The 18201-nt window shown below is 45.9% G+C and overlaps 1 protein-coding gene across 6 annotated transcripts; it reads left to right on the forward strand.

Annotated features, from left to right (window-relative positions):
* The first annotated feature begins 136 nt into the window (after window positions 1-136).
* On the forward strand, window positions 137-17831 carry LOC106809628 (putative ATP-dependent RNA helicase me31b). 6 transcript variants are annotated; one of them, XM_014812787.1, is made up of 13 exons: window positions 137-171; window positions 2568-2632; window positions 2747-3157; window positions 3534-3615; window positions 7789-8023; window positions 9584-9727; window positions 10294-10388; window positions 11436-11558; window positions 12177-12305; window positions 12673-12853; window positions 14131-14309; window positions 14777-14918; window positions 15300-17831. In XM_014812787.1, exons 3-12 carry the CDS (start codon window positions 3015-3017, stop codon window positions 14873-14875), a joined length of 1410 nt encoding a protein of 469 aa, XP_014668273.1. In that variant the 5' UTR covers window positions 137-171; window positions 2568-2632; window positions 2747-3014; the 3' UTR covers window positions 14876-14918; window positions 15300-17831. The 6 variants fall into 6 exon arrangements, with proteins under 6 accessions (XP_014668273.1, XP_014668274.1, XP_014668271.1 ...); XM_014812788.1 differs by having other exon boundaries at window positions 2753-3157; XM_014812789.1 differs by lacking the exon at window positions 137-171 and adding an exon at window positions 182-467.
* The last annotated feature ends 370 nt before the right edge of the window (window positions 17832-18201 follow it).

Genomic DNA, 18201 nt, shown 5'->3' on the forward strand with positions numbered 1-18201 from the left:
AAATAGTTCACTGATTATGGTTAATATATTATACAATCTGGAGTATATATACATAATAATTCAAGGGTTACTGAAATTATACGGCTATTTGTTTTCGGCGTTGATAATATAGTGAGCTGTACTGAATACTTGATTTATTTGTTGATTGCCGAGAGGTAACCTGCGAGTATGGTAATGAAATTTTATTATTCGTTCCAGTTTCTAAATCTGTTCTAATCTTGTAACTGATGAAAGTAAATTATTATATCTTGTTACTGGGCATTCATGTAACAGTCCTTAACGAGTGGGTAGTTCGTTTAAATTAAAAAATATCTTTCGCATCAAAAGTGAATGGAAATAACATTGCAATCTGCACAGCATTCTTCAGAACAAGAAGCTACCAACAACGTACTTAATTAGTTCTAGTTGTGGCTTCTAGAAGTGCGAACCACTTATCAACGGTGGCCATTGTTCATTTACATCACTGAGTGAGTTTAACAGTTATCTAAAGAGCATTATGTGTTGTGTTCTAGGTTAATCATTCACATATCCCGCTGCCCGTAATTAATTTGTGTTTACACACGGAATGGAAACTGTAACTCGTAAGGTCACAACCAAAGATCGTAGAGTGAACGATCGCCTACGGCACTCTAGAATCTTTGGTCACAACACATGCGTCTAAACAGAGGAATTGCTCCGACCTGTGATTGGAGGATAAAAATATAATTCGTGACGTTTCGTTTCACCGTTCATACCCGCGTGTGCATATTTGCTAATTAATTAGACTAATCACGCTTCAATAGACTCAAAATTCACAGAGATTAAGGCTAAGACGTGTCTATAATACTAGCTAGAATTTATAGAAATGTAACTCAAATCGTTCGCTCCATATGATAGTTAGTACACGTTCCTACCGGTCATAGCATAATAGCTTATGCGGCGGGTGTGGGCGGGGTCTATTTTTATTCTCCAATCACAGGTCGGAGCAATTCCTCTTTTTAGACGCATGTGTCACGACGAATAAACGATCATCGGGTCAATGTTTTCAGTTTTGTAACTTGTCGGGTGTAAATTTAGCGTGTAATGTTAGCCTGGTTGTCCCATACACATTGAGGGTGTGTCACTAATTTACCATTTCCTTTGCTTATATTATGTAGGGATACTGGTCGAAAAGTTTCTAGATAGGTAGAAGTAGGTATCACAATAAAGCAGATACTGCGGGTCCTACCGCACTGCGAGTGAGAAAAAACTTCCCTTTTAACAGGCAGAATTCGCACCAAATTTATTATTTTAATGGGAAAATTAGATACCATTTTAAAGCTGAATGTATGGACTCTTGATTTATGATATTCCTATCAAAATAATTGAAAATTGAACATTTACTCACAGAGATATAAGGGCCCAAGGATATAAGAGCTGTCCACATTTGCACGTCGCACATTGCGAAAATGAATTGTGGTCAGTGCTTATATCTATGAACTTATATGAAACCCCGAACAATCCATTAGCAGGGTCTTTGTTAGGTCTTTCGTCAGTCATTGTGAAAAGACATTGAACATTGCAACTTGTACATTGTGATCATCACTCGGGATGCAACAAATTGTACGCATGAAATCGTGAACGATGTAGTGTGATACATGCAACACCTTCATCTGAGACATCAGTAGCTGATATCAGCTCTTTGCAGCAAACTGACTCCGCACCAGTAGCTATTGCTTAACAGTTACCGCATTCACACCTGCATGAAATACACCATGCAAATTACCTAGTGCTACGACAAAGTGAGGTGCACTAGTTGTTTGATGTATTCATTCACGAATGTTTTAGAGGGAGTTGGGTATTTCTTGGAAACAGCAGCCTGAACTCTGAAATTTAGAGTTCTCCAAGAGCACTTATAGCCTGGCGGCCCGCCAGGCTATCGTCGATCCCCGCCATCTTAAAATGCACCCACCACTCTAAATATCATAGCCCCCTGACCCCCCTAGCACGCAAACCGTCTTCGGCGATTTGCAACTAGGACCGTAAAGGCAGCACCCGCCATGCTATAATGAAAAAGCTTGGAGAACCCTGAAATTGTTTAGCTTTTTTATTCTCTTTGCATGTGGTTGACGTTGATGTGGCTAAATATTTTCACGAACAATGTTGAAATGGTGACTATCACTTGATGTCCATGCTAAACAAGCACAATGTACACTGTATGTAAATATGGGATCCCCCAGCTGTGGCGGCCTGGCAACGCTACATCACACATAAGTAATCACGTGACACCGTTGCTACAGCATTTCTTATTGGTACACAAAAACTGTTAGAATCAGCACGGAATGATATTGCTCAATATTATTCTTCTGTGCTGATTCTAACAGTTTTTTTTTTAAATACTTGAATAATATTGATACCACTGCAACATATTCAAGTTTGACTGGATTATTTTGACATTTGAAAGTCGGACACAAATCCTTTAATTTGCAATATAAGTTTCATGTGGAATGATTTTAAAAAGGGTGTATTTATCACTGAAACTCGTGTGGTTGCGCGCTTCTACACGACACTGTCATTGCTGCTACAGTCTTGTATTCATCTCGTTCCAGGTTGGCAATTGGATGATCAAGTAAAAGCTCACACTGAGGAGATCCAGATCTACAATAGCAATTTTGTGCGTTTCACCCACTGTAGTATTTATATATGTGTGTGTGTGTGTGCGTGTGTAAGAAAGAGTAGGGAAAAACGTTCTTGAGACTGAGAGACAATTTGGTTTTCTTCGTTTGAGGTGTAGTAGTCTGGCAGCGTTAAAGGAGGAAGCAGAGGAGGAGTTGGAGGCCTGTAGCCGCACGAGACTACTTACTGCAGTGCAAACCTAGAAGAGTCGCCACAGAACTTTCTGCAAAGTTGCATCGTTTGTGAACTGATCAAGACGCTCCAGGGCCGTGATTCCTGTGTGTGCGCGCACACGCCACAAGTGATATTAATGCTGTAAAGTAGTTAACTCATCGTCCAGGGTTAGATCGAACACGTGTGCGAGCTCAAGAGTCACCAACATGTCACTGAGTCCTTCAAAAGAAGGCAATTGCAATGCGATGCTGCAGAACACAGCCAACGGCGGACCGAACACATACGTCACTAGCAAGACAGTCCTCCTAAACTCCACGCCGGCAACGCGGTCGGACACTGCTAGAAAGGGGTAGGAACTCGCCCGGAATTTTCGATCTCTTTGCCACAAGGCTCGTTGTGTGATGCAGCGTTTGGCACTCAGAATTTTTGGAGTGACAGGTCTGCAAATAGATTTTCCACATTGTAGGTTTGGGCACATTAGATTTATCGAGTAGGCTCAAAAATATATCTGTTATAATGGATTAATCTTGAGTAGTCGTAGAAATAAATCTGAAACCCTAGCCAGTCCTGATTTCAAAACTTGATTATTATTATGTAACCTGTTGTAAAATCCATAAAGTTTACCCAGTTCTGCTCAAACGTTTTCAGACCCTGATGGGTGGGGGGATACTATTTCCAACACTGTCTTTAGGAGTACAAGCATTGATTCTCACATTTGGTTTTAGGCAATTTGGAGAGAGGGCATCTGATGGGACATGGAAGTCAAAGCTCAAGGTTCCTCCTAAAGACACCAGATACAGAACCTCTGTAAGTATCTACCCTTGAGAGACAGTGCAAGCGATTACCTTTCCTCTTGCGTATGATATTGAGCTGTGAACAACAATTGATTCCCCCATTTGCTAGTAAATGATCCTTCGCTTACATTCGTTTATAGCTGCAGGGTTCTCCCCAGGATGAAATTCAAACAGGGGGAGGGGAGGGGTAAGGGTGAGAGGGGGGGTGAAGGGGGGAAAACTAGGGGGGTGGGGGGAGTGGTGTATTTTTACCGTACGACTAATCAATGCGTAAAATTGCCACCACACCATAGACGGTATTTGGGGTTCTTGTATATATAAGATAGCGCGAGTCGGCTGTACAGTTAGTGACAGTACTGTGCATTGTCAGGTTAACTTGTACACGTACTGTCTGCAGTGCATGCGTGCTACGGTAAAAATACACGCGTCGGATGCAATTCTTGCAGGAATCGATTCCCGCGCTGGCAAACTTTCATGTGGGTGGATTTAAACGGGGTCGGAGGTAATTTAAACGGGGCGCAACGATTCAAACAGGGGAGTTTTCCCACAAACGGGGCTGGCGCGCGCCCCGTTTGCGCAACGTAGGGAGAACCCTGAGCTGTAGAATCACTCTGAGTGCCGCGTTAGAGTCACCAGCAGTGAAAAATTAATTTTTTTCTTTCCGGGGCTCCTTTTGCAAACCCCCCCAAAATTTCGTGGCTACTTTTTCATTTTCCAGGGCTCTTTTTCCACTTTCCAGCGCGACTTTTTCCAGGCTGTTTCCTCAAATGTAACACAAGCACAGTAGCTAATACACACTCGTGGGGCGCGCACACACCACACACACGTCACACGCAGGCACACGCACGCACGCACGCGCACGCACGCACAGCCACACCCACACACACACACACAACACAGACACACACAGACACGACACACACACACACACAGACACACCAGTCAATATTCAAGACAGTTATTCATCAGACTGACAGATCTAACATGATATCACAACTCACAAGTCACAACCACAAATGCACTTGAATAGTGAATACATCACAGGTTCAGCTAAACACAGAACTATATACGGCTAGCCCAAATAGTGGAATGTCCGCCTGTACGAGCTAGGAGGATCGCATTGTTTATACGCGAAGTCTCTTGCGGCTGGGGTCAAGGCCCGCGTAAGGGCCCTGGAAGCTCAGGGGGTTTGAGAAAGCGGCCCGCGAGGCACGTGTGTATGGCTGTGCACATCGACGCTGCGTACGTGCCTGCTGGCAGGGGCGGCATTGATTGAAAGTATGGGGGGGGGCACGATTGTTTCAGCGTGGTACTAATCACTACTAAAATTTAGAGGGTTGGCATTGCTGGACTAATGAGAGAGCGGCAGCAAAAACTCTTTCGGGGAATTGACAAAAAAAGCTACAGTCGGGAATGACACACGAGTGTGCCGGCAGGGCAAAATATACGTGTGAATTTCATTAGGATTTTCCATGGATTAGCCGTTCTAATAATCCTACGGGTCGTTGGTCCTACGGGTTCTACGTAGGCACGCCCGCAGGCACACCGCACACACGCACGCACGCATGCAGGCCCGCACGCACGCCACGCACGACAGCGCCGCAGGCAACACACGCAAGCACGCCAGCAGGCACACCGGCACACAACAGGCACGCCCGCACGCACCGCCGCCGCGCAGGCACACACGCGCGCCAGGCACGCACCGGCAGGCCAACGACGCAAGCACACGCCTGCAGGCACAACCGGCACAGCAACGCACCGGCTCGCAGGCACCACGCAAGCACGCGCCATCAGCACACACGTATATATACGCGCGGGCGGCGGCGCGCGCGCTTGATTGAATGCAAATACAACAATGCATGCTTAATGATAAACACTTGAACAGCCCACACCGTACCTAGGATTCTACACGCCGCCGTGAACCCCGGCTGCGCGTAGCGGCGAGGCCGAGCCGAGCACTCGGCAAGGCGGCGGGCCGACCTGGACAATCGATTTCCAGGGCGACTTTTGCTTTTGGGTCGCCTAGATATCGTATTTTTCTGGGGCATCTTTTTTGGTCATTTCGTGAGGCGAAAATCGCCGCCCGCCCCCGTGTATTTTTTGCCCCTGTGTCACCACGGGTTCAACATTTAACTTTTTATTTCCTGCACCATCGGGCTAGTAACTGTGGAAAACACTAGCACCTGACCTAACTTTCACTAGCCAGACCAGACCATTGTTTTGGAAACTTTATTTAGATAAGAGTGTCATCGTATGAATTCATAGATGCTGTTTCCTGCGCTTTAAATCGCGCAGCGTGGGCCGAGTTCACGTGCAGCAATTCGTATTCTACCACGGCATACACGAGCGCTTACTTAACCGCGCGACGTACGATCTTGATAGTCAGGACCAGGGCTCGAATTAAGCGACGAGAAGGGCAAGGCAATTTTTTTAGGGCATGTGAGAATCGCCTTGAATTTCTCTAAAATGGAAAGGCACCAAGGCAACTCTCAAAATTTGAGAAGGGAGCAAGGCACTTTTATAAAATAAAGGAAAACTCAAAACAAATTAGTACATCAACATCGTCTTGCTTACAAAACAATATGCCCCCATGTAAGCTTACACCGTAACAATGACCCCCTGTACCCACCTCTGCTAATGGAAGTACAGTAACAAGAAATTTTACATGCCCGCCTATCAGGAGCAAATAATTATCCGATGCCGTTATTACTCCTCCTGCGACTATCGTTTTAGCTCATCATTGCAACTACAGCACGCACGCGCACGTGTTATGTTTATTCGACTAAAAACAAACTAGGCAGTAGATTAAAGGGCACGCGACGGCAATTACACAAAAGGGCAAGGCAGGTGACTGCCGTCGGTCGAGTTGGATTTTCAGGGCAGTACGGCAATGTGATAGGGGCACCGACGCATTGCCGTCGGTGCCGTCGGTTAATTCGAGCCCTGGTCAGGACGTCGGGGAGGATCGCGAAAAGGACTCGGGATGTCGATTTTGGGGGTCAAAGGTCAACATGTGTCAATGGAGGGGGAATATTTCCCCCTTAACTGAAGGTATAGGAGGAAATACGGAATTGCGGCACAAATCTCAACGGCTCGACTTACGCTCTTAATATTTGATGTATAGTGTGATGGGGAGGAAACCCATCACCAGCGCCAAATTGGAGGTCACAGAAGGGCAGTGGAGGAAAGGTCAGATATCAGACATTTTCTGAGGACATGGTCTAACGGACCGAGTGCAAAAACTTTTTTTGTTCAGTGCTGACCTACCATTTTTATCACTTTATCGGAAGGACCGTGAAATCTACTTTCCGCTGACGTGCGAAGAGTAAGTGTCTGATAACCTTTTGACCCTCAAGAGGAGCGTTAAACATGGATTTGTTGACTGTTAACAAAGGACTGAACTGCTTTTACTATTAGAGCCCCCTCCACGTGCTCCTTCCCCCACCCTCCACCAACACCCTCCCCCCACTACCACCACTACGCTCGCGCTCGACGCATATATCCATGATAACGTTAATATAGCGAAGTCATTCAAGTTACACAGCTATATCTTTATTACTGTACTACCGGTATAGCAAAGCCTATCAACGCGGTTGCGGGAGGGCGCACTTGATTCGGTTGCCAGCGAGTTTATCAGAAGAATACCCGGCTACAGTACACGTCAGTTGAGCGCTGTCGCTCTGCGGCACTTGTTATCAGGTTGACCTTATCTGAGCATCTTCACATTGCCACCCTTTTACGGCAACATTGTATAGACTAGGGTTTTATCGAGTTTCACGGGAGGGATCGAGCGTGTCAACTGAAGTGTGATTAGATTTTGTTGTGTGGCTTTTTAAACTGAGAACTAGACCAGGTCTTGTTCACCAAGCTTGCCCATGGAGAGATTGCTCCAATATCATTGAAGTCTGTTTGCGTATATATTTCGATTCATTGACTTTTATTCGTCACCATAATTACATGCTATTTCTACCAAAGAAGCTATGTAGCTATCAACTAAGGCCGGTTATAACTACTATGGGTAACAGTTAGCATGGCTGACAACGAAGTGCTGGTAATAGTGCTTGTAAATGTGGCTAACAACTAATGTGGGTAACAATTAACGCTGGTGCATCATAGCAGCTGGAATTCAAGGCGACTAACAGTTGACGTGCTGCCAACAGCTAACGTATTCGCTCGTCTGCTGCAGGATGTCACGGACACGAAAGGCAACGACTTTGAGGACTTCTGTCTAAAGCGGCCGTTGCTGATGGGCATCTTTGAGAAGGGCTGGGAGTGCCCCTCGCCGATACAGGAGGCGAGCATTCCTATTGCGCTGACCGGACGCGACATTCTCGCCCGCGCAAAGAACGGCACAGGAAAGACCGGCGCGTATGCCATCCCTGTGCTCGAGAGGGTGGACCCTACCTTCGATAAAATACAAGGTAAGTGAGGGCTACATAGTTTGTGATTGCTTCTTACAGTGTAGAATGTGCAGTGGGGCCATAATAAAAATATTGGGCCTAAGATAAAATATTGCTTGTTTCCCCTTCACCGACCGACTCGCCGCTACTCGACACATTTTATTGGCCGATTAAAACAAAACAAAATTTATTTCGTTTTGCCAAAAAAAAAAATCAAATTTGTTCCGCAAAAACATATTCACAAAACAGAATATACAATATACATACACACATCTTGTCAAAAAAAATTTTTTCCACTTACCTACCTACTCGGTACCCTGAGAGGCGAGTAGGTAAAGGGGAAACAAACAATTTTTTAAGGGTGCTCTTGTTTGTTTGCCCTCACCCGACCGACCCGCCAAAAAGGGGCCGACTCAAAAAAAATTATTGATTTTTTATTTATTTTATTATGTTTTTATTTATTTTTTAACAAATTGTACGACTGTACATTTATCTAAATCTGTAGGCAATACATTATATGTACCAAGCAAAACAAACATTTAACATAAAAGGTATCTCCACACACATTGCACAAGCCCACCCGAGCATGTAGACACCATGCTGAATTTGTAAAAAGACCCCTGCCCTAATAAAAGCCTACCTACCTACCCAAACATTTCAGCCTGGGTCGGGTGAGGGCAAACAAAGATTTTTTTAATTGTGGCCTGGTTAGGCTGTGCGGGTCAGTTTAATAGAATAGACAATGTTAGATTAGTCTGTAGTTGACACTAGGGGTGCAACGAATCACAACTTCACGGTTCGGTTCGGTTTTCGGTTTTCACACTTCGGTTCGGTTATTTTCGGTTCGAATATTTGCGATCAATTACAAATCTTATAACACCAAACAGAAGTGCAAATTTAATAATCAGACTGGTTTATAAATATTAAATAATAATGTCACTAAAATTCTTTGAACAACAAACCTTTAATATACAATACCCAAATGTTAGGGCAAATTCAACAAAACCTTTGTACAGGAAATTTTAATATTTGACTTCAGTAAAAGTAACCAAATAGGCAAATAGGGTCATTTTTGCAGACAAAATGAACGCGTTGGCCTTCTCGTGGCATGTAGCAAGTGGTCTATCAATGTTATCTGCTCGCTGATTGGCCAAGAGTTTACGACCAGCCAATCGCAGTGCGCGTATCTCAAAAGCGTATATATCGGGTATATATAAAATGTGGAACCGAAACCGAGCCGAAAACGGAACGACGGTTCGAATATCCGAATGGTGGCGCAAAAACCGCGGTTTTCGGTTAACCGCATTTAACCGTTACAGCACTAGTTGACAGTGTGGATGACACAGTTACATAATGTTTGTAGTAAACCCTCACACTAGCACGATAGGTGACACGTCTTTAAAAACAAAAGCACTAGTCTAGTACATGGGTGCAGGATTAGGCAGGATTAGATTATGCATTGAGTGGGTTAAGCCACCACACTAGTACGATACCTGTCCAGCATTAGATTGCACTGTTGTTTATAGTAAACGTACACGGTTGCACTTCACTGTGTTTAATGGTTTTGCATGTCTGCCTCAGCAATGGTGATTGTGCCAACGAGGGAACTGGCCCTACAAACTAGTCAGATTTGCATCGAGCTGTCGGCACATCTCGGCATCAAGGTGATGGTAACAACAGGCGGCACCAGCCTGAAAGATGACATCATGAGGCTATACGAGAAAGGTGAGAGGCAATCTCGCGCACACCGTAGAGGGAGGTCTTCGTGTGACAACTGTGTGTTGGTTTCTTTTACTCCTTGGGCCAACATGGGGACGTATGGGACTGTGTTGCTCTGATGTTTTACGGAGACTTCACACAGTATGATGTTTTACGGAGACTTCACACAGTAACAAGTTCACAAGCTTAATAGAGTTGATAACAAAAATGAGGGGAAAGGGGGGCCCAATTGATCATCGTGATATATATGAATTTACATTATTGCACGTTGCGTAAAAGCAGGGTTCTACTGTATCCTAAGGGGATAAGAGGAGGATTGACTGAGCATCATATAGAATCTAAACTATATTATAGATAGTTTGTAAAGATTGCACAGGCAGTAGATGGCAAAATTTTTCACTAAAATTACACGTGCTCAACATTTTACTCAATAACATTTTACTCAATAGGCCTGGGCTGGTAGTCTTGCAGAATACCATGTCTATAGACACACTTGGAAGCCTGTTTTAGCTAGGTAATGCTAGTGTGCGTACTATCGTCGTCTAAGACTGCGATGTGTATTCCTATTACAGTCCATGTGATCATTGCGACTCCTGGCCGAATTCTAGACCTGATCTGCAAGAACGTGGCAAAGATGGTTGATTGCAATATACTCGTATTGGATGAGGTATGTCATACGATGGCCACTCGCGAAATAGTAACGAATTCACACGGCAAGACTGTTGTTAACTGGTTGATGTACTGCGGTAATAACTAATGATGCTTGTACCGTGATAGGGTGTAACCGTGCTTATATTGCTTGTACCGTGGTAGTATGTCACAGTGGACTTACTCTACAGGGTAAGAAATGAACTTTTTTTACAGAAAAAAAACAGGCAGCAAACTTACTCGGCTAGGCAGAAACATGAGAAAACCATAGCAGCAGTACAGTCCTATCACCCCTGTCTGTGAGGATGCTGGTTTGGCCTTCTAGCCCTGTTTCCCCTTATTCATTCATTATAAATATAGTTGCCCATATCTAACAGAAGTTGCACATTGAACAGAAGTACGGACAGTAATATAGGTTCGGCACTATTTAAAAAAAAGCAATCTTGAGAAACTGCCCATCGTTTTTAAATCGAAATTGCTTGTAAAGTTGGTGCTTTTACTTTGGTTAATTCAGAATTCTTGGCTGCAAGTATTTTGTTGCCTACTACTATTTACTGAGACCAGGCAGCAAACTAACACTTAAGGGCAGAAAAATTGCTGCTTGTTGCCCTTAATTTGGAACACTGCTCTTGTAACATGTTGATAGTGTCCATGTTGTACTGGAAGGTGTGTCTTAAAGGGTAATCATGAAATCCTGATCTTCCGAAATGCATGCTACATTTTCTGATTCTTTTTCTTAACAACAATAATTGACCTGTCTAGCTGATTGGTAGACTGCTCTATCCAATCATTGTTGTGATAGGTATTCTAAAAATGATGTTTAGCAACGAAGTGCTTTGAAGTCAGCATTTTGATGTGCATGCGTGAAAAGTGTCTAAACAAGTTTACCACCTGAGCAACAGTGTTTAAGGGGAGTGGTGTAGCTTACCAGATGGATTTTGGTCATTGAGGGTAATTAAGAAAAGTTGAGTGTTCCATGTACTCTCATTGTTCTGACAGTCATATGACGTGATGTCCTTGGGTCTAGTACAGAATATAAAACAAATGACAAAACTTGGAATTGCAGGCAGACAAGTTGCTCTCGCAGGACTTCAAAAACATGTTGGACCAAATCATCGATCATTTGCCGCATAACCGACAGATTTTGCTCTTCTCAGCAACATTCCCAGTGACTGTCGAATCATTCATGGTATGTTTCACCGATTCTTCTTACGTGAGAGTCGAATGTCGAGCGAATGCGTTTGTAATGGTAGCTTTTGGTTACAAGTTATACTTTTGGAAACGACTTCAGCTTTGTATGGATGCTTGCATGAACAGTATCACTGTTACTTCGAACAGTATACTTTCGTACCAACTATTGGTACTAACTATGGTACAACTTGGGACGTTGCATCCCCATTGTATTTGTTATGTGAGAGCCACATGTCGACAGATCATGTTTCTGATGGTAGGTTGTAGTTGCTCTAGTGCTTTGCCTGACATATTGACTGTATCCACATATTCCTGATTGTTGTTTTCAAAGTTACTTGGATATTGTGCATTGATCACTGAGTTTGTTGATTCGGTTTGTTAAGAGTGCATTACCCTGAGCAATTTATTGGGAGACGGGCATTATTGGATAAGTCACAGATCACTGTGATGAATTAACCTTATTATAGAGTTATTTATCTTTCTTAGGCTTTATCATATTTTTCTACCAAATCTGGGAGAGCAACTGGCCCCTTGCTCCCCCTTCCAACCAATTGCCCCCCTGGGCCCAGGGGCTACGACTCTGGTTGATATGCTCATTGCTCCTGTCTACTTATAGAGGAAACATCTGCATAACCCATACGAAGTGAACCTCATGGATGAGTTAACGCTGAAGGGAGTCACGCAATACTATGCTTTCGTGCAGGAGCGGCAGAAGGTTCACTGCCTCAACACACTGTTCTCAAAGGTCTGTATTCACTCGATACGAGCAGCGTGTCCGTGCGTGCGACCCTGGCATGTGTCTTTGTTGATCTGTTGGTACACGTATGATCAGTGCTTGTGAGTGCATGCGTATTGATCGAAATGACGATATATCGTGCGTGCGTGCGTGTTCGTACGTGCGTGCATGTTCCTGCGTGTGTGCGTGTTCGTACGTGTGTGCGTGTTCTTGCGTGCGTGCGTGCATGTTCGTACGTGTGTTGATGTGTGCGTGCGTGTGTGTTCATGTGTGCGTGCGTGCGTGGATATGCGTGTGAGTGTGTGTTTTCTGTAATTACATGTGTATTATGTGCTGTCCATCTGTGTTGACACATGTGGCTTCTCTATACTCATAGCTCCAGATCAACCAGTCGATCATCTTCTGCAACTCGTCGCAGCGTGTCGAGCTGCTGGCGAAGAAGATAACGGAGCTCGGCTACTCCTGCTACTACATCCACGCTAAGATGGCCCAGCCGCACCGCAACAAGGTGTTCCACGACTTCCGCGCTGGCATGTGCCGCAACCTCGTCTGCACCGGTAAGTCGCATCAGTAGGAGCGACTGCGTGTTATCAGCCTTAGAAATGGCAGCCCCTCCCCCAGTACCCGGCGTGGTAGCTTTTGAGCGGGGCCAGCTAATTTTTTAGCTCGTCTTGCATAGTCAGATGCAGCTTGTAGAATCGCATGAGCGTCTGTCCGTCCGTGCACCTTCAAAACAAGTGCACCTGATTAAAATAAAGGGGATGCAGGAGTCGAAATTCGCTATATAGTGATTGCGCAACACAAGTGATTTTGACCGAACGCAAGCGATGTTTCGTAGCAACTTGCGGCTGCTGCAAGTCAACAATATGCCAGCTACTTACGTATTTAGAAGTCCGACCCATTTTATTTTGATTTCTGTACGAAATTGAAGCGTAAATGACTCTGAATCAGAGCAGGAAGACACAGAAGACATAGAATAAATCATAAACTAAGACAGGGAGGAAGGGAAGGGGTACTGCCAGTTTGGAGAGCAACAGAGGTAGGTAGGTGCAAGTAAAAACTCTTGCCGCAAGTAATTGTTTAACCTAACTTGCGGCATGCGCAAGTGTTTTTTTAGCGAATTTTGACCCCTGATGATGCTGTGTATGTTGTAGTTCGAACAGGTTGTGAGACTAGCGAGTCTGCAGCTGCTTAACCTCTGATCTCTCCTGATACTTTTTACACTAAGGTGTAGTACTTTCAACTGATTATTACGAGGTTTTTGCTCAGAAACACTCGAACCGAAAAAAATATAGCTGAATATAGTCTCACCTGACAGCGGAAATATCACTGATTACACCAACATTAAAAACACTAAGATTTTATGCAGTTATAGCATAGAAAATTGGATATGAACATATCGTAACAGCAATGAATTTTATCGTATCGCGGTAATGGCAGAATTGGTAAACTTGTAAATTGTCGGTGATTAATTGAAAACAAGTGCATTTGAGAGAGACTGTACTATATCTATGGCAGATAGGCGGCGGCGCTACTAGCTAATCCATACCACCCGCTCTAGTTTTAAGATTACAGCAAACGATTGTTTACCAAACTAGTAGTTTGAAAATTGCATGTTTTGGTAAATACGAAGGTTCTAAGACATTTTATTGTTACTCTAGACAATTGCTGTTACTCAAGCAATAACGGTAGGTATCATTGAAGTGGTGAAAATGCTGGAAAACTCGTAATAATTACTTTCAAAATGATGGATGTTTAATAAAAGCGTTGCATGCTTACTGTAGATCTCTTCATACGCGGTTATCCGATCATTGTGTCTTGCGCTCTCTTGCAGATCTCTTTACACGCGGCATTGACATCCAGGCAGTCAATGTCGTCATCAACTTTGACTTTCCCAAGATGGCGGAGACGTACCTACATCGCATCGGCCGGTCAGGCCGCTACGGCCACCTCGGCATCTCCATCAACCTGATCACATATGAAGACCGCTTCTGCCTGCACAAGATTGAGAACGTGAGTCTGCACACAAGAGTGTGATGTTTGTGCATTCATTCGTTTGTTTGTTTATTCGGTTATTCCTTCGGGGGGTGGCAGTTGTTTCTTATATGATCAAGGGCTAAGAACCGCAATGCACCGTCACGTGGTTAGACTGCTTTAGCGTTCTTTGGAGTTGTCGAGTCGTGAGAACTCATTCGCTCAGGAGTTGAGAACGGGACCTGTTCCTCATGAATCTATGGGACATTCCTCGTATGTTGAATTTCTGAGAGCTAGTGTATTTACAGGCTATAATAACCCGCGTCTATGTCCCTCGTCTGAGCCGATGCTAAAAACATGCACGTTCAGAAGTCGAGACCACACACGTGTATTCCTCGCCACCATTGCACACCAAAAATATGCATGTTTATGAATTGAGAACCAATTATAACATTTCTTGTGCGATGACGAACTAAGAACCAACGTGTTTGCGCATTGTTTCGTAGGAGCTGGGAACGGAGATCAAGCCAATTCCGAAGGAGATCGACAAGGCCCTGTATGTTGCGGAGTTTCACTCGGAAGCAGACGAGGAGCAAGAGAACTAGTCTGCTCCCAGCTATCTGTTCGCATCGTCATCTCGCTCATCTGGTGGGTGCCAGAAGTAGCGCTGCTGTTTCTGTTTATTGTCCTCACTCCCTCTGCTGTTCTGTGGATTGTCTTCACTCCCTCTGCTGTTCTGTGGATTTTCTTTACTCCCTCTGCTGTGTGTGAATGCCCCTGCCCTCTCCCTGCTGTTGCATATTTAAGTGCACACGTGTTATTCACCCGTGTACTCCACATTGTTGACTGTGTGCCGCTTCATTGCTTGGAAGCAGTTTGGTAACTTCCTATTGCAACAATGATTTGCTAGAGCTATCAATCCAGGCCTATAATTCTGTCAGGTACAGCTGAGCCTACAAGAACAGAATCATTTCTAGTCGTCTATCTCTAGTATTCTATCTCACGAACTTCATGTGTTTTTTTCCACAGATATGGGTCGATGAAAATTACATACCATACACGCTCATGAATAATCGGCAGCCGACGAAGCAGTAACTACCATCTGTATTCGTCATCATCAACAAGTTCTTCATCGAATTGCTACACACAACCACCACCGCGCATCTGTTTGTCGCGTGTGCGTAAAACGCTGCCCGGCGTCCCTTCTCTTCCTTTTCGCTTTCCTGTTTGCTCACCTCAACATTGCTTCGTCGGATGTACGTGGTGCGAGGGAAAAAGCACCCGAGAATTTCCTTTTCCTGATAAAGAGAGGGAGCTGCAGGTGTTTCTGTGAGCGGAAGCGAGGAGGAAGAGGATGCGCCGGCACTGCACACAAACTCGTGTTTGTGCACAGACTATCTGACACAGTATGACCTGTGACCTGCCAAACAACCCGCCGGAATTCGAGTGGAACACTTATGTCGCACATGCTTGTGCCATGAGTGGCTCTTGTCACCAGGTGGCGTGTGCGTGCCATGCCATCTCCACTTATTTTTTTTACAAAGTTATGTCGATGCACGCGTTCGTGTTCAGCACCCGCGGCGGATCGATGCGACGGTGGACGAGTGGTGACCGAATCAGGACTGTGGACGACTTTGTGATACAAGTGCATCGCCATCGTTAGGTAAAGCCAAAGTTACCACGGTCGTGCCATTGCGACCTGCGTCATGCCATCGCGACCTGGGCCGTGCCATCACGAACTGTACCGTGCCATCGCGACCTGCGTCGTGCCACCGCGACCTGCGTCGTGTCACCGTGACCTCGGGCGTGCCATCGCGACCTGGGTCGTGCCATTGTGACCTCGGTCGTGTCACCGTGACCTCGGGCGTGCCATCGCGATCTGCGTTGTGTCACCGTGACCTCGGGCGTGCCATCGCGATCTGCGTTGTGTCACCGTGACCTCGGGCGTACCATCGCGACCTGCGTCGTGTCACCGTGACCTCGGGCGTGCCGTCGCGACCTGCGTCGTGTCACCGTGACCTCGGTCGTGCCATTGTGACCTCATTCGTGTCACCGTGACCTCGGGCGTGCCATCGCGACCTGCGTCGTGTCACCGTGACCTCGGGCGTGCCATCGTGACCTGCATCGTGTCACTGTGACCTGGGTCGAGGTCTCTGTAAATATAGTTATTGATACGTTTAACTTTCGTTTGTCGGAATCCCTCTCAAGCAAGAGAGCAACCAAGAGAGGCCATTCTGTCGTTTGCGCGGCATGTTTTGTGCGTGCTAGGCGGCCACAAACCTTTCTCGGGCATCTCTCGGACGAGTACAGTCAGCCACCGACGATGAGTCACAGAGGTCTATTTGTCCCTCGTCGGGGGTGCGGGGCGGAGTCCAGTCCTTATCTCGGGCATCCATCGTTTGCACGTGTACATTCAGTTTTCCATCCAGCTGTATCGCATCGTGGCTGCATGTGTGTCAGCGATGCATGTGTGACAGCGCATGCCGCAGTCGTAGAGTTCTCCGCCTAGGAATTACCACCGGCGGAGGTATGCTCTGCAGGAGGCATGTGCCCCCGTGAGAATGCGCTCTCACGCAAAGCGAGATGATGAGTAGGAGGAGGTGACCCCAGCTCTCAACAGTTTCTGGGAGGAGTTACGACGTTATATCCCCGTTGTGGTTTTGCACACGGCGGCTGTCTTTGCATCGGGTGGGGGTTCGGTTCACCAGGTGAATATCCTTGGCCGACACTACGCGAAGATTTGTAAGATATATTTTTTTGTAATCGGATTCGGCAGTCATCGTTTCGTTCATGCCTCGCACGCTCTCGCCGCACCTCCAACGTACAGATTGTTGCATGTCCACGAATATGAGGGACATCGGTTTAGCGGGAGTGGCAGTGTGTAAGTAGGGAGGTGCTGTCACGTCTGTCGCCGCGATGTTCCTGCCTTGAGGAGCAGGGTCGCGTGTCGCCGCAATCGAATTTGCTCGCCCACGACTTAACGGAATAAGGGCAGCATTGGCGCACGTACGCGACTCGCGCGTCACCGGCCAAACGTGACGCGATTGCCACGTGTGCAGGGAAAGAAAGAAATTTTTACACATGCCATGAGAGAGAGAGGGAGAGAGAGAGAGAGAGGGAGAGATCCAGCGTGACAGTGAGTGATGATATAGCAGGTGTCACGCAACGTGTCGGCAAGGGGCATGCCGTCAGGGTTCAGGAGTCGCCACAGATGCTTGGTCTACGCCTACGACTAACAGGAATTTGGGCGGGACCGTCAAAATGTGCTGTCTCTTGTCACCCTCTGTGCGTCCTGTTGGCCACGTTGCCACGACAACATGTGGCCGGGATTTCCTCTGGATGTGGGCTAGAGTGTGCGAGGTACAGCGTGTTGTAAATACTAATGGTGAAGACACTGCCGACTTGTCCATTCATTCGTTGACGAAGAAGTCGGGCGATGAGGTCGCCGACTGCATAACGCATGATTCCTTGGGGACAGGAATTTGCCAGTTGGTCCTACTTGGATCCCCGCGTGCCCCTCCCCTCCCATCGTGTTTGTGCACATGCTCATGTGTCTGCTATACACAGAAAAGCGGTAGATGGAGATCCAGCTAGAGCTATCGTAGGAAACATTGTCATTCTACGGTAACAATCAGCACTGTTACAATGTGTAACCAGAGACTAAGAGCTGATATTACTGTAGTAGTGCTGACGATGGCTGTGTGCTATTCTTCAGCAGGGAGACGGCCACAGTTTTCCCTGCAGTTGTAGTGCATGGTAACCTGTAGGTTTTAGTGTCGTAACACGGAGGGCACTTGCATAGATGAGAAACCAAGTGAGAATGCTGTAGATACGGGGGAGGGGCATGCGTTGTCGCGTGGTATGCAGTCGCGCACCTGAGAGAAAATATGCATTAGTCGTGGAGACTTGAGTCCGACTGCAGGGACGCCCG

The sequence above is a fragment of the Priapulus caudatus genome, unplaced genomic scaffold, assembly GCF_000485595.1.
Source record: "Priapulus caudatus unplaced genomic scaffold, Priapulus_caudatus-5.0.1 Scaffold369, whole genome shotgun sequence".
Lineage (NCBI taxonomy): Eukaryota > Metazoa > Priapulida > Priapulimorpha > Priapulimorphida > Priapulidae > Priapulus > Priapulus caudatus.

Excerpts from the sequence above, each read along its gene's own strand:
- LOC106809628 (XM_014812785.1), top strand. The coding sequence starts at position 3,015 with ATGTCACTGAGTCCTTCAAAAGAAGGCAATTGCAATGCGATGCTGCAG. Across the intron at positions 9,728-10,293 it reads CATGAGGCTATACGAGAAAG|TCCATGTGATCATTGCGACT; the intron begins GTGAGAGGCAAT and ends TTCCTATTACAG. Across the intron at positions 12,854-14,130 it reads CCGCAACCTCGTCTGCACCG|ATCTCTTTACACGCGGCATT; the intron begins GTAAGTCGCATC and ends GCTCTCTTGCAG.